Source organism: Aspergillus ambiguus (genome assembly GCF_047715705.1).
Source record: "Aspergillus ambiguus strain CBS 117.58 unplaced genomic scaffold BDV59scaffold_5, whole genome shotgun sequence".
NCBI classification, from domain to species: Eukaryota; Fungi; Ascomycota; class Eurotiomycetes; order Eurotiales; family Aspergillaceae; genus Aspergillus; species Aspergillus ambiguus.
In genome coordinates this window covers 632,352-656,878 of record NW_027395518.1, presented here as the reverse complement: position 1 = coordinate 656,878, position 24,527 = coordinate 632,352, and the positions used below count along the sequence as shown (strand labels likewise).

At 57.9% G+C, this 24,527-nt stretch overlaps 9 protein-coding genes across 9 annotated transcripts; 5 read left to right on the top strand and 4 right to left on the bottom strand.

Moving 5' to 3' along the window:
- The first annotated feature begins 1,539 nt into the window (after positions 1-1,539).
- Positions 1,540-4,037, top strand: BDV59DRAFT_172311 (putative C6 transcription factor). Its single transcript, XM_073688697.1, has 2 exons — positions 1,540-2,131; positions 2,186-4,037. The coding sequence occupies exons 1-2, from the start codon at positions 1,548-1,550 to the stop codon at positions 3,732-3,734; spliced, it is 2,133 nt and encodes a 710-aa protein (XP_073550976.1). The 5' UTR covers positions 1,540-1,547; the 3' UTR covers positions 3,735-4,037.
- Positions 4,038-4,303: 266 nt separating this feature from the next.
- On the top strand, positions 4,304-6,503 carry BDV59DRAFT_210807 (Zn(II)2Cys6 transcription factor; the record flags this gene model as incomplete). The annotated part of the gene is made up of 6 exons (XM_073695675.1): positions 4,304-4,515; positions 4,566-5,075; positions 5,131-5,360; positions 5,419-5,553; positions 5,612-5,702; positions 5,753-6,503. The coding sequence occupies 6 exons, from the start codon at positions 4,304-4,306 to the stop codon at positions 6,465-6,467; spliced, it is 1,893 nt and encodes a 630-aa protein (XP_073550975.1). The 3' UTR covers positions 6,468-6,503.
- BDV59DRAFT_130027 (cytochrome P450) lies at positions 6,504-8,223 on the bottom strand. Its single transcript, XM_073686957.1, has one exon. The coding sequence runs from the start codon at positions 8,201-8,203 to the stop codon at positions 6,539-6,541; it is 1,665 nt and encodes a 554-aa protein (XP_073550974.1). The 5' UTR covers positions 8,204-8,223; the 3' UTR covers positions 6,504-6,538.
- Positions 8,224-8,264: 41 nt separating this feature from the next.
- On the top strand, positions 8,265-10,108 carry BDV59DRAFT_129996 (putative cytochrome b5 reductase). Its single transcript, XM_073686956.1, has 3 exons — positions 8,265-8,619; positions 8,674-8,834; positions 8,880-10,108. Exons 1-3 carry the CDS (start codon positions 8,544-8,546, stop codon positions 10,074-10,076), a joined length of 1,434 nt encoding a protein of 477 aa, XP_073550973.1. The 5' UTR covers positions 8,265-8,543; the 3' UTR covers positions 10,077-10,108.
- Positions 10,109-10,625: 517 nt separating this feature from the next.
- On the top strand, positions 10,626-12,482 carry BDV59DRAFT_199417 (putative 3-hydroxyacyl-CoA dehydrogenase; the record flags this gene model as incomplete). Its single annotated transcript, XM_073693364.1, has 1 exon — positions 10,626-12,482. One exon carries the CDS (start codon positions 10,626-10,628, stop codon positions 12,480-12,482), a length of 1,857 nt encoding a protein of 618 aa, XP_073550972.1.
- A 68-nt stretch (positions 12,483-12,550) lies between these two features.
- BDV59DRAFT_199416 (oxidoreductase, short chain dehydrogenase/reductase family) lies at positions 12,551-13,603 on the bottom strand (the record flags this gene model as incomplete). The annotated part of the gene is made up of 4 exons (XM_073693363.1): positions 12,551-12,570; positions 12,620-12,981; positions 13,035-13,398; positions 13,450-13,603. 4 exons carry the CDS (start codon positions 13,601-13,603, stop codon positions 12,551-12,553), a joined length of 900 nt encoding a protein of 299 aa, XP_073550971.1.
- On the bottom strand, positions 13,450-15,322 carry BDV59DRAFT_172295 (tudor domain-containing protein). The gene is made up of 4 exons (XM_073688696.1): positions 15,028-15,322; positions 14,223-14,961; positions 13,684-14,172; positions 13,450-13,604 (listed from the first exon to the last, which is right to left on the bottom strand). The coding sequence occupies exons 1-3, from the start codon at positions 15,076-15,078 to the stop codon at positions 14,084-14,086; spliced, it is 879 nt and encodes a 292-aa protein (XP_073550970.1). The 5' UTR covers positions 15,079-15,322; the 3' UTR covers positions 13,450-13,604; positions 13,684-14,083.
- A 64-nt stretch (positions 15,323-15,386) lies between these two features.
- Positions 15,387-18,671, top strand: yap1 (putative bZIP transcription factor AP-1/Yap1). The gene is made up of 3 exons (XM_073688695.1): positions 15,387-16,616; positions 16,675-17,855; positions 17,909-18,671. The coding sequence occupies exons 1-3, from the start codon at positions 16,137-16,139 to the stop codon at positions 18,060-18,062; spliced, it is 1,815 nt and encodes a 604-aa protein (XP_073550969.1). The 5' UTR covers positions 15,387-16,136; the 3' UTR covers positions 18,063-18,671.
- Positions 18,672-19,411: 740 nt separating this feature from the next.
- BDV59DRAFT_191412 (uncharacterized protein) lies at positions 19,412-24,515 on the bottom strand (the record flags this gene model as incomplete). Its single annotated transcript, XM_073691898.1, has 6 exons — positions 19,412-21,230; positions 21,315-21,426; positions 21,498-21,648; positions 22,122-22,131; positions 22,328-24,029; positions 24,083-24,515. 6 exons carry the CDS (start codon positions 24,513-24,515, stop codon positions 19,412-19,414), a joined length of 4,227 nt encoding a protein of 1,408 aa, XP_073550968.1.
- Between the last annotated feature and the right edge of the window lie 12 nt (positions 24,516-24,527).

Sequence of the window (24,527 nt, the reverse complement as noted above, 5' to 3'; positions counted from 1 at the left end):
TATCCCGACTAAATTCCCCATCTCCGGCCTGCAAACTCTCCCCCACACTCCGCGTCTTTTCCATTTTTCCATTTTTTCCATTTTTATTTTTTTTATTTTTTCCCATTTCCTTTTCTCATTTCCATTTTCTGGGTCCACGGGGAACCTCTTTTCCCTTCTCTCCCCGTCTCGGACGTTTTCATACCCACACGTCGCACACATTCTTATTCTCTAGCTTCCCCGGTCCTCCAGATCCTCTTCTCTTCCCTCCTCCTCCTCTCCTCTTCTTCTCCCCTTCCCTCTCTTCCCCCCCTGCAAATCCCCCAGATCCCCGGATTTCTATATCCCGGTTAGTCTCTCTCTCTCTCTCTCTCTCTCTCTCTCTCTCTCTCTCTCTCTCTCTCTCTCGACTCCCCCTCCATGCCCTCTATCTAACACCGATCTACCTCCTCCAGTCGCCGCTTCTCGGCTCTTTCTACCCCCCCCCTTTATTATCGTCCGGGCTCCCGGGGAAATATTACCGGAGAAATACCGCGGGATCCGAAGCAAACTCACCACCATCTCTCTCACACGTGTTCCTCCTCTGTCGTGGGCCGCTTGGTCCTCTCTCTCTCTTCTCCTCTCCTCCTTCCAATCCCCCCTGCGTCGTCCTCTCTCCTCTTCTTCCATCTCTCCGCTGTATCCGATCCCAGAGAGGCGGGCATTCCGTCTCTCGCCCTCACACTTCCTTCACCATGCGCTCGAGTATCGCCTGTGCTCGCTGCCGTCGCAGCAAGATCAAATGCGTCAACGCCGGTATTGACACCACCTGTCGCGCCTGCGAATCCTCCGGCCGGGAGTGCGTCTATCCTACTCCCGCCATCGGGGTGGGCGGCGGTGCCGCCAAACGGGATATTGCCGCCATGGCCGATGGAGAGGATCGCAATGGAGACTGGGACAGCCCGAAACGACAGCGTTCGCGGAAGGCTGTCGGCCTCTCGGCCGCCGCCAAAGATGCCGCCAAGGCCTCGCTGGACGTGCTGGACTCGTCCATCCTGACCCTCAAGGTCTGGGAGACCGTTTTCGACCTCTTCCAATCCCACTACGCCACCTTCTTGCCCTTCCTCCATCCCGCCTCCTTCATGGGTCAGATTCGGCAGCTGCCGGGTGCTCACTCGGCCGCCTCGGCCTCCACCACCACCACCACCACCGTCAATCCGGCCCCCGTGGCTCCCGCCGCGCAGCCTGAGACGTCGCGCGACCCAGCGCAGACTCCCCCAGCGCCCAAAGCCACCCCGAACCCCCTTCTCCCGCTCGGCGTTCTCGCCCTCACCGCTCGCTTCCATCCCCAACTGGCCGCCTACCATTCCCCCTCGTCGCCGGGCCACCCGTCCAACCCGCTGGTCGCCTCCGAGTTCTACGCCACGGCCTTGCGCAGCCGGCTGGCCGGCGCCGACGGCTCCAACCTCGCTGTGCCCGATCTCACCCGCATCCAGGCCCTGCTGATGCTCGCCCTGCACGAGTGGGGCATGTGTCGCGGCAAGAGTGCCTGGCTGTACGTGGGCATGGCCATTCGGATGTCGCAGGCCATGGGTCTCCCGTTCGAACTGGAAAATGAGCTCCTCGCCCGGGAGATGCCCCATTCGCCGGCCATCAAGGCCGAAGCCGACGTGTTCGGCCTCTCCCGACGAGCTGTCGAACCCAAAGACCAGACCTCCGACGATGTTATCGCCCAGGAGACCAAGCGTCGCACCTTTTGGGCCTGCTTCCTCCTGGATCGTTGCCTGAGCAGTGGCAAGTACCGGCCTCGCATGATCCGCGTGAAAGAGCTGGCCATCCAGCTCCCCAGTGACAACGCCTTTGCATTTGGAGAGCGCGTGCGGACGTCGCAACTCGGTGAGCCCGTCGTGCGCCGGCCACAGAGCTTCGGCGCGCAGGGAGTGCAGATCCCCAGTATCCGCCAGAGTCTCGGCGGATTCGGGGACGACAAACTCCCGACCAGTGCTCCGCAGGACCCGAAATCGTGGTCCCCCGTCTCGCGGAGAAAGGACTCCAGCGAGGATGAAATCGACCGTTGGGAGGTCGGTGCCGAAGAGTCGGTCCTGAGCCGTGTCATTCGCATTATCCGCATCTGGGGGAGTATCGCCAAGTGGTCCTGCGCGGGTGGCAGAAGGTATGATCCCATGGTCCCTCTCGTAGTGATTGCATATCCACTAACTCTTCCCAGAACCGACCAGCTGCCTCCGTGGCATCCGGATTCGCGTTTCGCGAGGCTTCGCATGATGCTGGGAGAGTTCCAGGATGGTCTGTCTCGCAACTTGCAGTACTCCGCGCGCAACACCGACACCCATATCATGTACAAGAACACCCTGGCCCCCTACACGGTCATGCACGTGGTTTATTTCTTGTCGGTGATCGTCCTCCATCGCGCCTACATCCCCTTCTTACCCGTTCGCTGTGCCGAGCCGGTCGGCCCCCTCGACGAACCCCTCTTCCCCGCCGAGAAGATGGGAGCCCCCGAGACGTTCTGGCGTGAGAGTGCTCGGGAGCTCTTGAGCGCTGCTCGCCAAATGATGGACCTAGCGGTCACCTGTCAGGACCGGGGCGTGCTTGTGGAAACCCCCCTGGTCGGTTTTGCGATTTACAACGCCGCCTTCATCGGTATCTATGCCTCCCACTTCCCCCACATGGACATCGATGGCACCCTAGCCTCAAAGACCACCGGAGATCGTAACCATCCGGGTCAGCTTCAAACCCGAAAGGGCCTTGATATCCTACGGGAGATGCGCGCGCGGTTGAAGATGGCACGGGGATGGTTCCGCACGCTGAACCGTGTCCACAGCTATTTCTCCAAGGTGAAGCGGGATTTCCGCCGTCACTCCCGCAAGTCGGACGGAGCGGACGGAGCGGACGCCCGTACGAATGGCACCCGACCCATCCGCGAGGGTGGCGTTGGCGGTGGTTTGGACGAATTCAAGCTGATTGAGAAGTTGTTCCTGGACTTTGGCTCCGTCGAAGATCAGCTACCGGAGAACGGCCCCGAAGAGGACGCGATCGCGGCGACGAGTGACCGGGCGACCAACCTCAGCGACGCTGGCAGCAATGCGGTCCGAAGCGAAACCGGGGAAGGGGGGGAACCTCCCTTGGATGGAGCCGGTGGACGCCGTGAGTCCTGGGTCCCCGTGAACAGCCCCGGCATGCCCCTCCCCGGACCGGACGGTGAGCGTAGGCCCAGTCTGCCCTTGCCTCCGAGCCGATCGTTGCAGTCCCAGTCGCCCTTCTCTCTCCCATCGCTGCAGCACCACCCCGAAGGGGGCATATATAACAACTCCTCCCCGACTCTTCCTTCGATTGCGCCCTCCAGCTCATATGGACCGCCTCCGACTACCTCAGCGGGTCCAACCTCCTCGTATAGCGGCATGCCGCCGCAGTCCAACCGACTCCAGCCCCTGAACTCGTGGTTGAACAGCCGACAACAGCCTCCCCCTCCCCCATACTCCCAATCTCTGCCACCCATCAACGCGACGGCCTCCCACGGTCTACCCCTGCTCCCGCTCCCGGGCTCCGTTGGCCACCCAGGGGCCTCTCCACCGATGACGGTGGATGGAATGGATCACATGGCCGCCCATAGCCTCTGGTCGACGAGTCTGGGTGGCGACGACGTTCTCGCCTTCCTGGAGGGATGCGAGTATGAACAGCTGCCGGCCACGATGTCTCTCGAGATGGGTGCTCCTGCTGGATGGCTCAGCACCGTCTGGACTGAATTTACTCGGTGATTTGAACTGATTTCATTGCCTATTCTGGTTGATCTGTCCGTATGTTCTTTTCCCCATTTTCTGTCTATGTTTGCCTGTATCAATATCATGTACTGTATGAGTATGTATGCCGCGACACCGACGGCCTGATGACGATCACGCGAGGTTGGGAATGAGGTTGTTCCTACAGGTCCTCAAAAAGCCACGAGGGATGGGTCTGCTTTCTGACTGCTTTTGGGCGCAAGCGTTGACGGATGGATGGATGGATGGTTTGGGTCTTTTTGAGCGCGGCGTCTGGTTGATTGCATGATTGTTGATGAGTAGTTACGAATCAGCATTTCGTCTTCAGCGACTTTGCAAATGCTCTGGCCACTTGAGCCCTGTAGTTCCCTGACTTGCGTTTACACTCGCTTCTACACCTGGCGGACCAACGGCGTTGGACATATCACGTGACCAATATCAACTTCACATCCGACAACTTCCATCCAGTGCTGTCACCTCCCCAGGACTCAATGTACCTCCGTCCACCTAGAACCAATCTCACCCGATTCTGTACCTAGGACATGAGATAATCGCAGGATTCTACCACCATGGCTGACAGCGCTTATCCATACGACACCAGTCTGGTCCGGGAACTGCTCAAGCACAAGCGAAAGGCGCGCGGAATCACATCGTGTTTCCCCTGTCGACACCGGAAGGTTCGTTGCGACGGCCATGTCCCCTGTTCGAGCTGCGTCAAACGCAACCATCCCGAACTGTGCCGTGTCCCGACGACATCCGGCGTCAGGAACGAGGACCATGCGTCCGCCTCGGCCGGCCAACGACCAACTCCGGCCCTCAATTCAACGTGAGGCCCCCAACCCTCTTCTCAGTCATGTTCTCTAACACCCAGACCAGCGCCCCAAAGAATGGGTCCTCCGCGACCGTCACCGGCGACGCGACAGAAGCGCTGATCGCTCGCCTGGAAACCATTGAGGCGCAAATCTCCTCGCTGAAGGCCGACCTCCGGGCCACGGCGGCTACAGCGGGGACATCCACGCCAACCTCCTCGCAGGCCAGCCCGCTGTCTGTCGGCGACGTCCAGCCGCCGGGCATGCGCGTCCGGCCCGCGAGCAAATCCCCCGGCCGCTACGTGGTCGAGGACGCCACCGGCGCGACGATCTACCTCGGACGACACTCGGATGCGCCGCTGGCGCTGGGCTGTCGACAGACGCCGGCGGCGACGGCGGGTGATCTCTCCCTGCACGATGCGCTGATCGACCAGTGCGTGCCGCGCGCGTATCCCTTCACGAACCTCTGGGGGCCGGACACGACTGTGCACGATGTGTGCGAGACGCTACCCGACGACTCGGACATCATCCGGTGTGTTCGACGTCGTCGCCTTCTCCTGGATGGGCCCATGTGCTGACTGATGCAGGTACTGGCAGGCGTACCAGGCCGCGGCGTATCCGTTCTACCCGGCGCTGACGGCGATCGATACGTTTGCGCGGGCGCTATTTGCGTTCCTGGACCAGCGGGCGCTGGCGCGCGAGGCGATGATGGAGCCGGACTCGTCGTGGCTGCCATTGCTGTTTGCCGTGTTGGCGTGTGGGGTGCAGTTCTCAGATGACCCGATCAAGGAACGGGATCTGCGGTCAAAAGTGCTGGGTAGGTTGCGGTGTGAAGGATGAGATGGATGGATTGCGCTGACGGTGTCGTGTGGCAGTTTGCTCGTCGTTTCAGTGCTTGCGCATGTCCAACTTCTTTAACCAGACCAATCTGGACCAGATTCAGGCGATGGCCCTGATCGGGCATTGCTTGCGCAATAACCTCGATACGAACAGCGCATGGATTCTCATGGGTGAGTGGGTTCCGTTCTGGTGGGCTTGGTTTCAGTGGTGGACTGACTGGGGCCGCAGGCGCAACTATCCGGCTGGCACAGAGTATTGGGCTTCATGAGCCCTCTCCGTCGTTGCCGACGGCGGAGCAGTTCCAGAGAAACAGGTTATGGTATTCTATTCGTCGAGTTTGTTATGTTGGCTGGTCTAATCTGCGCCTAGGTGGACGCTCATCTGGCAGGATACGTTTCTATCGTTTACCTACGACCGCCCCCTGAGCACAATCACCATGGACTGCCCAATCCCGTACCAGTCCCAACCGGACGGCCTCACCTTCCAAGAATGCGTCTTCACCATCTGCCATGTGATCCTCGACAAAGCGCGGCAGGAGACCGCCGGGAACATGCAGGATCCCTTCGAGGGTATCCGCGAGTACAAACGCCAGCTCGACGGCATTCGCAACGCCGCCGCCCCTTTCCTCTCGGACAAACACCGCTGCATCTCGCTGCAGGACCATCTCGAGCGACTTGCCCTGGGCGTCCACCTCGGGTACGCCATCTGCCGCCTCGACCGTGTCTACCTCGACGGCGCGGACGCCGACGCGCCGTACCCGACCGACGTAGCTGTCGACTGCGTGCAGCGCGCTATGCACGTCGTCGAAAGCTTTCTGGATATGCACCGCTTCTCGGCTGTCGTGTGTCGCTCCTGGGCCTTTGTCCATAACGCCGTCACCTGCGCCATCACGCTCAAAAGCCTCAGCCACGTCCCCGTCGACGACCAGCGCAAGCCCGATCTGCTCGTGCAGCGGCTGACCGCCGTTCTCGAGAAAGAGGAAAGAGACTCTGAGTGGTGCGACGCGGACACCAACGTGCGCTACTTCGGGCCGTATTCTCGGGCTCTCAAAGCCCTCCACGAGATATCCCGCCGTTCTGGCTGACTACGACGAACACACCAACGAAGCAATGCTCTTGAACACGTCTAATATACACTATATGTTCTATATACGGATCATACGCGGCGCTTGGCGCGCACGTAAAAGTTCAACGGCCGGATGAGCTGGAACTCCGGGTCGTAGTCGATGGCCTCCTGGCCCTCGCGCACGAACTCGTACCGACTTACCAGCTCGCCGAGCAGGATCTTCACCTCCAGCAGAGCGAAGTTGAAGCCGATGCAGCCACGCGGCCCCGTCGCGAACGGCACATACGCGCAGCGATGCCGCCCTTTGACCTCGTCTGTGTCCCAGCGGTCCGGGTCGAAGCGGAACGGATCGCGCCACGTCTTGGGGTTCGTGTGGATCGCGTACAGCGCGGGCACGATGACACTGTCGGGCGGGAGACGGTAGCCGCCGGGGAGGACGACGTCGGTCTTGCTGGTGCGGCCGGGCTGGAACGACGCATTGTGCAGCCGCTGCGTCTCCTTGACGAACTTGTCCATGTACGGCAGGCTGTGGGCGAGGTCTGGCGTCCACGTGGTCTCGTTGCGGGTGCCATCGCCACCCACGATGCCGTACTCGACCAGCTCCGCGTACAGCCGGTCCTGGGTACCTTCGTACGTGACGAGGCAGTAGATCAGCCACGACAGCAGCGCCGACGTCGTGGTGAAGCCGGCGCCCGTCACGATCAGCATGTTGGCCAGGATCAGGCCCGGTGGGAAGTGCTCGCCTTTTTCGTCGACGGCGTGCAGCAGGTAGTCGACGACGCAGGTAGCGGACAGTGCGGCGTCGGCCATGGGGGCGTCAGTGCTGTGTGACTCGGCGGCGACAGCGTCGATCTGCTCCTGCAGCAGCGAGTAGATGGTGTGCTGGACTTGACGCAGACGCGCCGGGTCGCCGAAGGGCAGGTGGCGGTACCACTCGCCGCGGGCGGTGATCTTCTTGTTGAGCGAGAGCAGACTGGCGATATTGGTGACGATGGGGTGCAGCGGGCTGTCGATGGAGTCGAAGTGGCCAAAGTCCTTGCCGAGTGAGAAGCTGCCGATGGTCTGTGACGCCAGCTTCACCATGTACTGGTAGACGTTCCACGACTCGTCGCGGGCGTCCAGCTCGTCGAAGACCGGGAGCGCCTTGCGCGCGCACGCCTGCATTAGTCCCGTGTAATGGCGCACCGCCTTGGGCCCCATCGACGGCGGCAGGTACTTGTGCGCGAGCCGCCAGTTCTCCGTTTCTGTGTCGCCAATGAAGATCGCCGTGTTGTCCTTGACGCCCCAGAGCGGGTGGTCCGAGTTGATCTTCTTGGTCATGTACGCCGACTCGGCGAAGCACACCGCGGCTACCTGCGGGTCGTCCGTCAGGTAGATCGTCTTGCCCATGTTGGTCGTCTTGATCACGGGCCCGTACTTGCGGAACAACCGGTAGTGGTTGCCCAGGTGGTCCGGGAAGATCTCGTAGAAGCTCCCAACGAGCGGGAGACCCGGAGGGCCCTGCGGTGACTGCACCGCGTTGCCATCGATGCGCAGCCCGACGGGCGTTGTCGGCGTGGCCGCCGTTGCGATGACGTCCGAGACAGTCGTGAGGGCATTGTGGGACACCGTGTGAAAGGAGATGCCGGTTGGCTGTACGACGTGGAACACGCCGCCGACAGCGCGCTGGAGGTCCTCGAACTTCCAGCGGGCGTCGACTTCGAGGGATCGCGCCGTCTCGACGTCGTCGCCCACGAGATAGAAGTGACACTGCATGGCGAGGGGAAGGACGTGAGTGAGTCGGGAGCGTCTGGGATAGGCAGACAGACTCACCTGGCGACAGCCCAACTTTATATCTGGATCTTCATCGTGAAAACAAGACGTGTGCATTCCGAATACCCGTCCGATTACTGGTCGTCTTCGGGCTGGGGGGAACGCCGGCCGAAGTTCGCACGAAGCTCGCCCGCTATATCGGGATGCCGAAGATCAGCGGAGACTCCAGGATAAGACGGCAACGGTCGTCGAATGCTTGTTGCAGCCACGATATAAATAATAATTATTACGCCCCCGTCAGCGGGTGGGCTTGTGCCAGTCCTCCCACACCTCATCAGGCAGCATGGCGACCTTCACCCTGGAACAAGTGCAGAAGCACAACACCGCCGACGACCTTTGGATCGTCCTCCACAACAAAGGTTGGTTTGGTCTTTGTATTTCTCCGCACACGACTAATGCGCTGACTATAACAGTCTACGATGTAACCAAGTACTTGGATGACCATCCGGGCGGAAAAGAAGTCCTCGTCGAAGTTGCTGGCACGGATGCCACCGAAGCCTTCGAGGAAGTCGGGCACTCGGACGAGGCCCGCGAACAGCTGGAACCCTACTACGTCGGCGACCTGCCGTCTGAGGTATGTCCAAGGCCCCAAGAAGTCCTACGCATACTGACTTCCCAGGAACACGCCGAGTCCGTCGAGGTCTACCGCCCGAACTTCGAACAAGTGTCGCAGTCCGCTGTCGTCAATGTGAACAAGGCCTCTCCGTGGAAATCCATCATCCGCACGGTAGTCAAGCTCGGCCTGGGCGGGCTCGTCGGCACAGCCATCGTAAGCGCCTACCGCCGAGGCCTGACGCCACCGCAAGCCCTACAGATCCTGCGCTCGACGCTCTCCTCCATCCAACTACCCCGGGGCAGCGGCACCGACAGCGCCAGCCATTTCTGGTCGGGTGTGGGCATTGCCAGCATCGCGCAATTTTCCATGACACTTGGTCTCGGCATGTGGGTGTCGACGAAGCTCGACGTGCAACAGGAGTTCACGCACTACGCGCCGCGACGACCAGCTAAGCCCGCGCGTCTGATGCGCCTCCCCAAGACCTACACACTGTCGATGCCGAAGCCGAAAACGCTCGACCCGCGCCAATGGCGGCCCTTCGTGATGACCGGCAAGACGGAGATCGCCCCGCACGTCTACCATCTCATCTTTGCGCTGCCGAATCCGGACGACGTCCTGGGCCTCCCGACGGGGCAGCACATCGCGCTGCGCGCCACCGTCAATGGCGCCAGCGTGGCCCGCTCCTACACCCCTGTCTCGAACAACAGCGACCTGGGCCGCATCGAGCTGCTGGTGAAGGTGTACCCACAGGGCGCGATGACGCAGCACTTGGCGCGGATGAAGGTCGGCGACTCGATCGAGATCCGAGGCCCCAAGGGCGCCATGCAGTACTCCACGACCTACGCTAAACACATCGGCATGATTGCCGGCGGTACTGGCATCACCCCCATGTACCAGCTCATCCGCGCCATCTGCGAAGACCCCGCCGACACCGACACGCGCATCTCGCTCCTGTACGCCAACAACACCGAAGACGATATCCTGCTCCGCGCCGAGCTTGACGCCTTCGCCCGCGACCACCCGGATAGGTTCTCCGTGCGCTACGTGCTGAGCCAGCCCGGCAACACATGGACGGGCTACCGCGGGTTTGTGAGCGCGGAGCTCATCGAGAAACATTTGGCGCCCGCTGCGCCGGAGAATAAGGTGCTGCTGTGCGGTCCGCCGCCGATGGTGAATGCTATGAAGAAGGCGCTGCAGCCCATGGGGTGGACGATGCCGGGGGCGGTCGCCAAGGCTGGAGACCAGGTGTTTTTGTTTTAATAAGGATAGACACGCGAGTATAGAGAATAGACAAATGTACGATATCTACTACGCTTCAGCTGTAATGTATGCTACACTTAGTCGCTGAGGAATGGAAGTATATTTCCTGTATACTTCCCGTTTCGTCTGAACAAGCAAGTTTTTGCCCGGAAATCCGGGAACCCACCAACCAGCCAAGCATAAGAAAATCCTGCACCTGTCGCATATCCACATCACCTCATAGGCACAAGGGTGCCGACATCCGGCTCGTGCCTGGTTATCGGTGCCCTGGCGGCGTGTGGAGCAAGCATCTGGCTTGCATCCACGTAGATCAACCTCTCCGAACCATCTCCGTCCCGACTCCGAGGCCCTCCGAGAGCCTCCGTCCGACATCGAACGGCTTCCCGGCATCGAGATTCCTTCTGGATGACGTGGGAGGATGCCAGAACCTCAGGGACGATGGGTATATAAGACCGTGGACCGCTGAGTAGACACCATATCCCTATGCCCCCCCCCCAATACCCACGCCCCTACACCTCTATACACTACACCGATCTACGAAACAAAAGCATGACCACACCCTCGAAGACCAGACCCGTCGTGGTCCTCGGCGCCGGCGTCCTCGGACGACGTATTGCCGCCGTCTTTGCCGCCGGCGGCTACAAAGTCCACATCCGCGACCCATCCGCACAGGCGCTCTCAGACGCAAGCGCCTACATCGCCGCACACATCGGCGACTTTACCGCACACACGCCATCGCAGCCCACCCCAGGGAGCGTGGCGACCTTCACTGAGATCCCGGCGGCAGTAGCCGACGCCTGGCTCGTAGTGGAGGCGGTGCCGGAGAAGCTCGAGCTGAAGGTGCGCACGTTCGCAGAGGTGGACGCGCACGCGCCGGCAGACTGCGTCATTGCATCGAACAGCAGCTCGTTCAAGTCGCGGCTGATGATCACGGAGGTGAGCGCGGCGCGGCGCGCGTGCGTCCTCAACATGCACTTCACGATGCCGCCGGCGATCCGCACCGTCGAGCTCATGACGGACGGCGAGACCGACCCGGCGCTGTTCCCCATGCTGAGCGCTGTGCTGGCCGAGTGCGGCACCGTGCCCGTCACCGCCCGCCGCGAGTCCACCGGCTTCATCTTCAACCGGCTCTGGGCCGCCATCAAGCGTGAGATCCTCTTCATCCTCGCTGAAGACGTCAGTTCCCCCCACGAGATCGACCTCCTCTGGCAGAACATGTTCCAGCTACCCACTAGTCTGCCGCCGTGTCGGCTCATGGACCAGATCGGCCTCGACACCGTCGCCTTCATCGAGGATAACTACGTCCAGGAGCGGGGGCTGGACGGCCGCATGACGGTCGACTGGCTGCGCGAGAAGTATCTCGATGCGGGGCGGTTGGGGCTGAAGAGCGAGAAGGGCGGCCTGTACGGGACGACTGCAGCGACGTTGACGACGAACGGAGTCGTCGTCAACGGCACCACAAACGGATGCAGAAGCGCAAAAGATCGCGAGATTTATATCCTCGACGTGGGGCTGGGCTCCAACAACGCCGACATCAGCAAGATCCCCACAGCGGGCAAAATCCTGCGGCTGAGGCCGACAACCGGCGCGACGACGCCAATCGTGACGGGCCAGTCGCTCCCGGATGGGATTGACGTGTCGCGGACGACGGGGCGCATCTTCTGGACGAACATGGGGAGGGCGACGTCGACGTACGATGGGTCCGTGCATTCGGCGACGCTGGACGGGGAGGACGTGCGCACGCTGCTGCCAGCCGGGACGGTGCACACGCCCAAGCAGTTGGTGGTCGATGACGCGACGGGTTGCGTGTATTTCTGTGACCGCGAGGGGATGGGCGTGCACCGGGTGCGGTTCGACGGCACGGGCCACGAGGTGTTGGTGCGGACGGGGTCGCTGGACGATGCGGGCGAGCGCGCGGATATGACGCGGTGGTGTGTGGGCATTACGCTGGACCGGCGCGGCGGCCATGTGTATTGGACGCAGAAGGGCCCGAGTAAAGCTGGCCGGGGCCGGATTTTCCGCGCGGGCATGCAGGTGCCGGCCGGGCAGACGGCGGAGAGCCGCGATGACGTCGAGCTCTTGCTGGAGGGGCTGCCGGAGCCGATTGATCTCGAGTTTGACGAGGAAGAGCGCACGCTGTATTGGACGGATCGCGGGGAGCATCCCACGGGGTGTTCGCTGAATCGTGTTGTCGTCGGCGATGGGTTGGTGGATCGGGCGGCGTTGAAGGGGGCGAAGGAGATCCTGGCCCGTCACTTCAATGAGCCGATTGGGTTGAAGCTGGATGCGAGCAAGCAGGTGTATGTTGCGGATCTGGGCGGCAGGGTGTACTGCGTCAAGGATGGGGTGAAGACGGTGGTGTGGAGTGATGACGGGTGTTATACGGGGGTTTCTGTCTGTCAGTGATGCATGCATTATGTTTCTGTATAGTAGGTAAGAAGCCTTGTAGAGTGCTGAGTTCAGATCTATGCTGGTCAAAATACCAGGCCACCACCTAGATACGGTCAGCAGGAATGTATGTTATACCAGGACGGCGAACTCACCATCAACGACGATATCGGCTCCGTTCACGTAACTTCCCCCGATATCACTACAGAGAAAGACCACCGGCCCCGTCAGCTCCTGCGTCGACCCCATCCGGCGCATGGGATTGCGCTCCGACCAGATCTGTCGCCACGGCTCCAGGTCGTCCCCCTCGTTGAGCACCGTGTCCATGTATCCCGGCGAGATGCTATTCACCCGGATACCGTAGCGAGTCCACTCGGCCGCAAGACTGCGGCGCATGTGTAGCACCGCCGCCTTGGAGACGTTGTACGCGATCTGCGGCTGGGGGAAGTTCACGCGGTGGCCGCTGATAGAGGAGATGAGGATAATCTTGCCCCCGCGGCCGCCAGAGATCATCTCCCTGTACTCGTGAGGATGTAACTAGGCGTGACCGGGGAGTGCAGCAAGACATACCGTCCAAACGCCTGCGCGGCGATCCACGACCCAGTCGTGTTGACATCGATCACCCGCCGCCACTGTTCAATGGCGATGTCCTCAGCGGCGACACAGTTAACCATCCCCGCGAAGCAGCAGAGGATGTTTACACCTCCGAGCTGGTCTCGCACCTGCCGCGCGATGTTGGTCAATCCCTGCGCATCGGTGACGTCGCACGGGTGTGTGACGATCTTCGCCGCAGGAAAGTCCTGGCGGAGTATGGTGATGGCCGGCTGGCCCTTCTCTAGGGCTGCTGGGAGGTCGAGGAGAGCGAGTCCTGTGAGGCCATGCTCCAACAGCGCGCGAGCAGAGGCGAGGGCTAACATGCCCGCGCCGCCAGTGACTGTCCCTCTTAGCGTCTTCTGCTGCGTCGGTCAAGGATGGGAGCGCATACACACTGCGTTTCCACTGACGGCGAAGCGCATGGACGCCCGCTGTTCGGCAGTGCTGGTCTCCGGGAACTGGGCTGGAGGCGGCGTCAGCGACGCAGCGGCATCGACCTCACCCAGACGAATCCAGGGCATGGAGGCATTCGGGGATGAGCTCATCCTGGCGATGTTGGTTGGTGGTGGGAAAGTACGGAGCAATGTGGGTGAGATATGGAGGACTATGCGGAGTAAGGGCTTACCCCTCATCCGTCACGCACGCCTCCAGGGCTTGGGTCCATGCTATGTATGGATTGATGACATCTTGGACTGGAGTGGAGTCCCCCCACGCCTGAGCTACAAATAAACTACCGCAGAGGATGGCGCTACCGTGGACTAAATATCCTTAGATTGATCATCTCCGTCGCATGCACGAGCGGAGCAGCAGGACCGCGAGCCAGACCATCAATTCCGATCCATATTTCCAGTCAGATCTATGTACGACAAGACCTTCAGAGATGACTGATCTGCCATCGATAGTCCGTTAGCATATCAACTAACACCGTGAATTTGGTATAAAAGTGAACATGAACAGATAAGGAGAAGAACGCAAGCCGCAATCGTAGCCCGGACCGGTCTCCGGTTTCCTCCACGGGAGAAATTTCAGTAACCGTCCTCATCAGCTTGCTGGTAGACATGTCGAGTTCGCGCGGGGTCCTTGCGCATCTGCTGACCCGATCCGGTGAAGCCCACTGTCCGAAGATTAGTTTGCGTTCCCCAACCACGGATGCGATCCTCATACCTCGAGCATTTACGCCCTCCCCGGTGCGGAACATACTCTGCTTCCGACCCAGCTTTCCCTTGCTGGCAAAATCCTTCCACTTCATCTTACCCTCTTCCAGCTCGCGGTTGGCCTTGACCTTGCGCGGGGCCTTGGCGGGGCGGGCGGGCCCATCGCTGACCTTGCTGGGTTCCCGACGGGCCTGGTTCGCCAGCGTGGGATTGATATCTGCAGCGGCAGAAATGACGCTCGCATGAGGGGGTTGAGGGGTAGGGGATTGGGAAGCGGAACTGCCTGAGCTTGCATCAGCCTTGCGCTTACGGGAGTCACTGCCGGAGATGGGTCTGAGATCCTTTGCGGTTAGTGATTCCACTGTGCCGTAGGACTTGAAGGAGACGATGTAGACGGGGTTGCTGGAGGAGCCGGTGATGGAGGTGATGCGCGCGGGATAGAAGGCGTTGTCACCGGAGACCCAGCGCGCAAGGACATTCTCGTTGACAGAGAACGAGGCGGGAGGAGGAGGTTGAGATGGTGGTGGCGGAGGAGGTAGATCGTTCTCTCTGGTAAATTTGCGGTAGGAGTCTTGAGAGGGCTCTCTCACGGGGGGTGAGGGTTTGGAGGCCGCGGGGGCGGGAGCTGGGGGTTTTAATTCGGCAATGGAGGTTTCGGTGAGAGATATCAGTTCTTCCAGCTCAGCTTTGAGGCTCTGTAGTTCCGTATTGTCTGGGTCTACCTGCAAACTGGATTGGACGGTTTCCAGCTGGAAGGATTTAGCACGGGATGGGTGGGGGGACTGAGATGGAAAAGGAAAGGAGATGAGACAAACCTGAAGCTTGAATTCCTTGACCTCGGCTTCGAGGGACGCGACGTCCGCCATGGTGATGGAGGGCAGTCTTGATGTGGTGGTGGTGGACGATGGTGGTTGGAAGTGATTGGGATGAACTGCGGCGATCAATCTTGATAAGCGGTCACATGACTATGACTTCATCAAGGATCGTTTGATCCAGCTAAGTGTTTGCGCATCGACCTTGCATATGGACACTCATATGATATTTATTATCAAGATCAACATTATACTATCAATACGATAGTATCGTATCAGAACAAATTATATAGTCCCTAGGCATATGACTGTCCCCAGTAAACTCCAGCTAAGTAGAATGAGTCAGAATCTTCGATGGTCTGGCCTGATTTCTAAGCAATCCACGCCATACCGGAATCGGCATTCCCCTCTTTGCCTCATCTCAACTTCTCTCCACCACCACCTCCATCTTCTCCTTCTCCTCCTCGCTCCTCCGTCGTCATCGCACATCCCGCTAGTCAAGGCACCGTCAGAATCGCTGCCTACCCATCGTCCCAATCGCTACTCTCCTTCTTCCCTCCCTTCGCCTCTTTCCCCTACCTTTCCCCTACGCCGACCCCTCCCCAACACGAGCTGACACCACCCTCACCCTTTCTCTGCATCATATCACCTACCACCTTTCCGTCAGTCTCCCTTCTCCTCTTCTCTCTCCTTTCCTCTATCCTCTTGTGAGATCATTCAATCTTTCCCCCTGTTTCTATCCCATCTCCCGATCTCTCTCTCCGATCTCCCTCCGATCTTCCCCACCGACATTTTTGCCTCACTGTCGTCACTCCTTCGACCTCCCCTGTTCACTACTCTAGTGAATGTTCCTGCCCTAGCCTCGCCTTAATCTCTGCAATTACACCACTCAACTTCCGTCTGAGACCATCCCGTCCACTGGTTCGACTCTGTCGCGCCTCTCAGCCCCCATCCTACCATTCTCCCTCCAAGTGATCACGATACGACCAACGGGCGGGAAGCCCGGCCCTACCATCTCAGAGGACCATCAGGCCTAGTGTACCAGGCTATCTACGTCAATACTCTCACTACAACCCTACCCACCGTCTCACAGTCTCCTCGCGGGTAACGAAATGACCGACTATAACTCCCTCTACCAGCAAGGTCTCTACTTGTCCCCCGATCAACAAAGCCTCTTACTCGCCGCTCTATCCTCCAACAACCCTACTCAGAAGCAGCAGAATCAGGCCAAGAACCCCCAGCCCAAGCAGGAACCTGACTCCACTCCCGTTCAGCCTTCCTCTGGCAGCTTCACCATGTCGCCGGGATTTGACCACTCCCGGAGCCACTCCGGAGGCCTCGGATTTGCCGATGATGAAAGCCCTTACCTCGATTTCAATCCCGAACTCGATTTCGACTTCCAAGGCAATGAAAACCTCATTGGCGACCTCCCCGGTGCTCTTCCGGACGACCATGAACCGGGTGAAAAGAGGAAGGATCTCGAAGGACGCTCCGACAACGAGAATGAAGAATCTGGAAAGAAGCGCAGGGAGAGTGACGACAAAACAGCCAAGAAGCCGGGGCGCAAGCCGCTGACTTCGGAGCCAACTTCGGTATGCCCAATTCGTGCTGCGAACCTGCTTGGTAGCCTCTGTCTAATCTACTCTGTAGAAGCGTAAGGCGCAGAACCGTGCCGCCCAACGCGCTTTCCGTGAGCGCAAGGAGAAGCATCTGAAAGACCTGGAGACCAAGGTTGATGAACTACAGAAAGCATCCGACAACGCCAATCAGGAGAACGGCCTGTTGCGCGCCCAAGTGGAGCGCTTGCAAGTGGAACTCCGGGAATACCGCAAGCGTCTCTCCTGGGTGACGAGTGGGAACGGCCTGTCCGCTATGAACGCCATCCCCGGGGCCTATTCGCGAGAAATGTACGGTTTGAACAACAATGACTTCATGTTTGACTTCCCGAAGTTCGGCGATCTCCCCGGTTCCCACATCTTTAACAACAGTCAACTACCCAAGGCCGATCAGAATAAGTCAAACGAAAGCCAGTCCCCGTCCTCCCGGAGAGCCGACTCCAACGTACCGGGTGTTTTGAGCCGGGATTCCTTCAATAGTTCAAGAAACAATGGCTTGTCTCCACTGAAAACGAATTCCCCAGCTACTTCGGTCCCATCAGCCAAGGGCACCCCGACCGTTTCCCAGGGAACGACCAAGAGTCCGACTGCACCCAAGGCTCCCTACCAGAAATCGGCGACATCGACAAATGATCATTCAAATTCGGACTCGCCGTCATCTTCGTCCGATTCGCATCAGAGTCAGCTGCTCTCTTCGAGTGGTACATCACCAGAGCCGACGTCCAACTCTCCGGCCAACAAGCCCCAGGAAAATCAACATCACCATAATTGCACGTATCACACCATTGATGGTGAGGAGTCCTTTTGCGCGCAACTTGGCCTAGCGTGCGGCAACATCAAGAACCCTATCCCAGCTGTGAGAACCAAAAGTCCAAGTGTATCGAACACCCCTGGCCAGGCTGGAAACACTGAACAAGTTCCCGGACTCGATTCTCTGGCCCAGCAGAACGGAGGTCAGTTCGATCCGGTCTTATTTGGTGACTGGCGGGAGCCCCAGGACGCCATCCTGTCCCAAGACTTTGGCACATTCTTTGATGATGCTTTCCCTCTGCCAGATCTTGGCAGTCCTCTGCACAACTTCAGTGAGGTGGCACAGCAGCAACAGCAACCGCCAGCTAAGAAAGACCTCATTTCCCAGATTGATAGCAAGCTGGATGACGAGGAAGTGGTCCCTGGTGAGGATAAATCCCAGATGCTCAGCTGTACAAAGATATGGTATGTTCTTCGCCCTTTACCTCCGTTTGGACAATTGTCTGACTTCTTCACAGGGATCGTCTGCAATCCATGGAGAAGTTCCGCAACGGCGAAATTGATGTCGACAACCTCTGTTCTGAGCTCCGCACCAAGGCCCGTTGCTCTGAGGGTGGTGTCGTCGTAAACCAGAGGGATGTGGACGACATCATGGGCCGTGTGACGCACTAAATTCCCTCGTTCATCGTTTCAGCCGATTATCAATCTAATCATGGACCTATACCCCGTACGATCATATACGATATTGCAACTGACGTCATCACGCGAAAATATGGAGAAACAGCTAAAATATTGGGATTATATATTAAAAAAACAACGGAAGTACTTTGGGTTTCGAGTTTGGAGTCATCGTACAGTGGATAAGTGCCAGAATCGGTCCCGTCAACACACATACATAGCGAGGAAAGGCGCGCGGTGGTGATCTGTTACTTCGTTTCTCTTGTGGTCTTCATCTTTCCGACTGTCATCGCCAGGCGAATGGGTTTGCACACTGGGAACGAACGAAAGCTACACACGGACGGCTCATTCCTTCTGACATTCGCACCAAGGAAATCGAGAACGATAATAACCTATTCGATCTACGGCCTTGGATTTGGAGCTGGTGTCTCTGGATCATTACGTTCATTGTGAATTTTGGATGCTTGGTTGAGCTTTGGCTTATATGGATCGGGTTGAATGTTATACATATCTGGGTGTAATTATGATTCAGTATTCTGTGCTTGTTTTGATTCAGCACAATGAACTTCCTTCTCAAATGCCGCTTTCTATCTAGGTACCTGTCTACTTCCTATATTTTGGAAAGAGTAATGAAACTACAAGGGTATCGATATTGGTGTGTCCCGGGAGACGCGCAAGGAAACGATGATGATAAAATACACAAAAGGCTTCTTCCACTTGTCAGATGCTGGGTGTCTCCTTTTTTTGCCTTTTTTGGTTTCTGATTTTTTTTTTGTTTCTGTTTTTCCCTTTAAATCCCTCCTGTAGAAAGGTTCACTGCCGTCCCTTTTCCATTGAAAGTCGCCCAAATCACCTTCCATCCTCAAGCATAAACTTCCATCTACCCACCCATTGCCATCCACCGAATTCCGTCTTTAGAAAACTGCACCCAGCCTTGCATCAGGAATCTCTCCTCGTATTCTTCCTCCTCGCTGCATCGCACCAACAGCTGCCCCGAAAAGTCCTCACAGATGTCGCTCTGCGAGCGTCTGTTGGGAATATGGACATGAAGTGTAGTATTCGACGCGAGTTCAGAAAAATGGGGGAGACGGAAGGAAACGGATGGAGAGAAAAGAAAGACGAGAGAGAAACCGGAGCAGCCAATATAACAAGAATAGAAATTAAAATATCAGGAGAAGTATCCATGCGTCCAAAGACATCCCCATGGCTGGCAGATCCGGAGCCGCAAGATCAGGGGGAGAAAGAACATAGCCGAGAAAGAGAGCGAACAAAGACAAGGAAAAAAAAAAGATAATGAAGATGATTAAACGACGCTAGGCAGGCAGAACAGGCATTCAACCCCTTTAGGCATCACCGCCAGACGGGGCAGGTTTGTCACCCGAGGGCGTTGAAGGAGCTGGGGAGTCTGCAGTCGGCGCCGCGCCCTTGTTGAAGCCACCGCGGCCACTGCGTCCACCACGACCGCCACGATCGCCGCGTCCACGACCACGTCCACCAAATCCACCTCGGCCCCGGCCGCCTTCACTGTCGCTGGCGCCGCCGCTCTGGTAGCCACGCTGGGTGTTGCCTCCACGGTTGCTGCCTTGCCACGTACCGGCATTGCCACGGTGGCTACCACGATCTTCGAAGAACTTGACATTGGGCTTGCGAGGCTGGTTGTGAGGGGAAGGCTTCTTGTGCTCCACAGGCAGACGATCAAGAACGGCTTTAGCCTCTTCCGGGGTCGAGAATGTCACAACATGGTTGAACTTGCCCCATTTATCCACCTTCTGAATCTTCTCTTTGTCCTCGTCGGAGAACAGGTCGCGGACGGCCTGCTCGTTGTCCACGTAAGAGACGAAGAGTGCGTTGGTCTGCTTCTTCTCACCCTTGGGTGCAGCATCGGCAGACTTGTCAGGTTGGGCTGACCCGTTAGCATCAGTGCTAGGAGCTTTCTCGGGCGACGCCGGAGTAGGTTGAGATGAAGCGGTGGCCGGAGGTTGCGGGGTTGCAGGCTTCGGAATGACGGGAGCTGGCGAGGCAGTGGACTCTCTCTTAGAAACCGGCTGCTGCTGAGGACCACTAGTACGAGCAGTGGTGGGCTGGACTGAGCCGAACTGAGGAGGAGCCCGAGCAGCCGGAGAGGCCACACCAGAAGAGGGGCCACCAGCCACAGGAGGGGCAACAGGCTGGCCACCAGGGACGCCGGCAGGCTTTCCACTGCGGTGAGCGAAGTTGAAGCCTTGGGCGCGCATCTCCGTAGCAATGCGCCCGGCCTCGATCTCAAGGACCAGGAAACCAAAGGCAGCATCCGCAAGGTTGAAGTTCCACATGTTCTTGAACGCACTCTCGTCGACCTGGCCAGCAGCATTACCAGGTGCACTCGGGCCACCGAACGGGTTTCCACCGTTGGCAATGCTAGGCATCTGGTTGACCACGTTGAGAGCGTTGTCCAGGAGAGTCTTCTGGGCTTCATTGGAGGAGATGGCGGTCTCAACCTCACCCCGAACGGTCTCCCACACGTCGTTGAAGGAAGCCTTGGAAGCGGCCAACTTGCCGCGGTAGTGATCCAGGGAGGGGTTGACCGAAAACTCGTTGTAAGAAGACCCGTAACGGAAGTGTAGACCGGCCGAAATGGAGAAGTCAGCCTTTAGGGTGACAGACAACTGGTTCAGCATTCCCTCGCGAGCGGGTGATGCGTGAGTAACAAAGATACGTGTCTCGGACGGGTCATAGACGCGGTTTGCAGTATCGATAAGCTCGCCCATCTGCAGGAGGGTCGTCCACATGGTGCCCTGGCCGCCGGCAATGGTGGTCTTACCCTCACCATTGTCAAACAGCTTGTGCATCACAACTGCACCTCCCAGTCCTAGCAGACGTAGTTTCACGCCACCGATATCCAGCAGTCTCGAGTTCGCTTCGTCGATAATGTGCAGCTTATCCACCTTGTACTCGCCCGACCGGAACTTCTCCAACACCCGTACATCCTCGCAGGCACCCCAGACCGTGTACACAGGAACGTCCAGAGTCAGCCGCTTATCAAGTAGCATGGGAAGTTCGGAAAGGGGTAGCTGGTCTGGGGTGAAGCGTTGCTTGATGGATTGCTGAGGGGGGGTTTGGGAAATGGTGCGCTTCACATTTTCAGGAAGCAACGGGGAATACTGCGCCACGTGTTTCAGGGTTCTATAATACGATAGTGAGGGTGTTAGTAGATGTTGGGGCGGCGAGATAAAGCTGAGCTCCGGCTGGCGCCTAGGAACCACTTACTTGTCCGCGATCCGCTCCAGCGAGGTATCATCGTAAAATCCAAAGTCACCGGTGTGAATGATGTGGTCCGCACGGGCCTGTTTGGCCAACTCATTCAGAGACTTCAGATTCCCTGTGTAACCATCAGTCAGGGCTATTCCCGCTGCACCAACTGCGCCATCTGGCATGTATCCAGGCGCTTACCTCGAACATCGGCGATGCACAGGACTCTGGTGGGGCCATTCTGAATGATTCGACCGTTGTTTGGAAGGAGAGGCGCGGCGCCTGGGACCGGACCGGAGGCTCCGTTCGGAAGGGAATAGCCTTGAGGACCGAAGTTGTGTGGGGGACGAGGCTAACAGATGAGCAGGACAACGTTAGCATAAGGGAGGCAATGGAATGGATTTGGGCGCGTAGACGGAGGAATAGGACGCGTAGTCGACAGCAGCCGGCCGAGGAGCCATCCCGTTGAATGGAACGAGGAGATGAAGGTAAGACCAAGAGAGAGAGAGGACTTACAGAAGCCATGAGTGAGGTCTATTAGAAATTCGGGGAGAGGTAAATCAAGGTATGATAGTCCGGGGGGGGGCTTGTCTCGCTGATGATGGAAAGTTCAGAGCGAGAGAGGTGGATCCGGGGGGGCGGAGGGAGAAGAAGACACGCGAGCAAGATTAACGGAGAAGAAGAAAAGGAATAGGAAGAACGACGGAGCAAAAGCGAAAACACTTTTGAGATGCGGCGAAGGCGAGAGGAGAGGAGGAGGAGAGAGCAAGTCGGAGGGAGAAGGACTGAGTTGAGAGAAACACGACGTACCGATTATGTCAGCACCCAGGGGTCACTGCCAGCAAGGGACTATACTAGTAACTATACAGCTTCAGCTCAAGCTCAGAGGCAAACAACGATCTCTATTGTCATGCCCAAGGACCGTCTTCGCTTTCTCTCTTGTTTGCATTTACTATATATTCACCGTAATATACCATTGACTATATCGTCACGATCTCAATCATACATTCCACTACGCCGTATGGCATCACAGCTCCTCCCCCCGTTGCTCCGTTAATCCACCACCCGCTGCCATTGCGCGCGCAACAGCGCTCTGTAGAGACTGAGGCCCTTGCAATGCCATCAGTGCAAAATGTCCTCCCACTGTGGGCCGACAACGACAAAGAACCGGAACCCCAGGACTGCGTCCCTTCGCGGAGGTCGCAATATATCGGTCCGAGAACGGCCAATTATGCTTTCCGTTACTCATGAAGGCCCAGAGGTCATCGACGAACTCATCCCGCGTGCTGATGTCACTGAAAGTTCCCGCGAGCCACATATTCCAGTCGGACTTGGCCCAATCTTGTCGGTTGTCTAGCGCGACGCCATACTCTGCACGCGCGCGCTTGAAGAACGTATCTCCCATTTGGTGCGCTGATTTGGGGAAAGTATTCAGGTTGAACAGCACGTCCGGAAACAGATTGTACGGAATCTTCCACGAGTCTGGTTTGTCCGGGTACTGCAGCACGAAATGCGATTTCTTTCCATCGGTCCCGAGACCACGGGCATAAAGTATATCGGCATGATCTCTGGCGATGTCAAAATACTTGGCCTGGCCTGACAGTTCGCTAAAAGCTGCCAGTCCTACAGCGGCCTTAATAGCCAAGTTGGTTTCGTTGGCTAGCGCGCCGGCCGCATCGTTCGAAGACAGCTGCTTCGCAATGTCGATGCTGTTGTTAACAAGGTAGTCTGCATACGGACGGATGACGTCGATATATTCGGTAATCCAGTCGGTGTCCCCGGTAGCCCGTACGTAGGCTAATGCGAGGACCATCAGGTTCCCGCATTCTTCGATCGGCATCGGCTCGGCCTTCTGGTTGTCATGTCCGATGGCATTCGGGTAGTGGGACCCCATGTCGTGAATCACAAACGGCTTTCGCCAGCGCCCTGCGCGAAGGTATCGCATCATGGGCTCCAGTAGGAGCCGTATGTAGTTCGGGTCCATGATGTAGTAGACCGGGAATGCTGGCATGATCACATCTACTGTGTTGAGATTCCCGTTACTGGAAAGCTCTTTGATGAAAGCCAGCACATCGTTCGTGTCCAGAGAGTCGTTGGGGATGGTCAAATCGATTCCTCCATACGCCTGGCGTGCCGACAGAGTCACGATATCGGCGTATTTCTGGCCTGCGGCTGCCTTCGCTGCTGTAGACATTTCCGCGTCCAGAATCAGCGATTCGGCGAGGGCCTGGGGGTAGTCATCCAAAAAGTAGCGGACTGCTTCCGATGTGCTTGGATATTGTGCCCGGTAATAACCAGTGTAAGGCTTCCCAAGATAGTTTATCGCCTTTTCGCGCACGTATCCGACTGCAAAGTTCACTGCCTGGGTACCAGCAACAGCACCAAGGTCATGAGACAGCGCGACAATACCCCCAGGAGCCCAGGGATCGTTGCCTGCGAGCTTTCCCGACTGAACAAATTGCGAACGCACCTCACCACGTTTTCCGGAGCCGAAGGAAAGCTTGGATTGGAACGTTGGTCGTGCCGCAAAAACTGCGTCGCCCCAAGTAGCCATATCGCTTTCCTCAGAATAGTCAGCCGCGTTCTTTACTCTAAGTGAGTAGATGGCGGTAGTCTCGGCCTGTTGGAAGCTACGCGCTGTGTTTTGTGGCCGTCCGGTCCACCGTCCATCGATGCTGGAGTATATCTGAATGTCATTCCCCGATGCCCCAGACACCGAGACGGTCAAGTAACCTGCGATCGTTAAAACGAGAGCTATCGGTTAGGGAAATAAGCGAGCATCTTACTGAACGGAAGAGACTGGCGAAGATAATTGGAGGGCGATATTGGCGAGAAGAAATCGAGGGTGAAAATGACCTGCCCAGCAGAGAGCGTGAATACAGAATGTGTCGCGGTGTACTCGGCGCTGCGAACGATGGCCGGGCGGATATTGTCTCCTGGGCTCTTTACACTCATCAGACTATAAGCCTGGCCGTCCACCCGAGCCATCACAGACCAAGTGAGATCCTGCCCAGCCCAGAATTGGGGCTCTGCATACGGCAGAGTCTGCACCCGGTCGGATGGCATCCATGTTGAGAGATATGGATTGCGAACTGCCAACGGATAGGACGGCGGTAGTGTTGGCTTATGCGTGACAAGCTCGCGCTCACGGACAAAAAAGGACAGTACCATCGTGGCGAGTGAGCCGATCCCTAGCCGGCCTTGAAAATCGAGGTACATATTGGAAAATCC

Coding starts and splice junctions, on each gene's coding strand:
- BDV59DRAFT_172311 (XM_073688697.1), top strand. CDS start 1,548: ATGGGTCTCCCGTTCGAACTGGAAAATGAGCTCCTCGCCCGGGAGATG. Junction 2,132..2,185: donor TCCTGCGCGGGTGGCAGAAG/GTATGATCCCAT, acceptor AACTCTTCCCAG/AACCGACCAGCTGCCTCCGT.
- BDV59DRAFT_130027 (XM_073686957.1), bottom strand. CDS start 8,203: ATGCAGTGTCACTTCTATCTCGTGGGCGACGACGTCGAGACGGCGCGA.
- BDV59DRAFT_129996 (XM_073686956.1), top strand. CDS start 8,544: ATGGCGACCTTCACCCTGGAACAAGTGCAGAAGCACAACACCGCCGAC. Junction 8,620..8,673: donor GATCGTCCTCCACAACAAAG/GTTGGTTTGGTC, acceptor TGACTATAACAG/TCTACGATGTAACCAAGTAC. Junction 8,835..8,879: donor TCGGCGACCTGCCGTCTGAG/GTATGTCCAAGG, acceptor CTGACTTCCCAG/GAACACGCCGAGTCCGTCGA.
- BDV59DRAFT_172295 (XM_073688696.1), bottom strand. CDS start 15,078: ATGGCGGACGTCGCGTCCCTCGAAGCCGAGGTCAAGGAATTCAAGCTT. Junction 14,962..15,027: donor TCAAGGAATTCAAGCTTCAG/GTTTGTCTCATC, acceptor AAATCCTTCCAG/CTGGAAACCGTCCAATCCAG. Junction 14,173..14,222: donor GGAGGGCGTAAATGCTCGAG/GTATGAGGATCG, acceptor ATCTTCGGACAG/TGGGCTTCACCGGATCGGGT.
- yap1 (XM_073688695.1), top strand. CDS start 16,137: ATGACCGACTATAACTCCCTCTACCAGCAAGGTCTCTACTTGTCCCCC. Junction 16,617..16,674: donor TGACTTCGGAGCCAACTTCG/GTATGCCCAATT, acceptor TCTACTCTGTAG/AAGCGTAAGGCGCAGAACCG. Junction 17,856..17,908: donor CTCAGCTGTACAAAGATATG/GTATGTTCTTCG, acceptor ACTTCTTCACAG/GGATCGTCTGCAATCCATGG.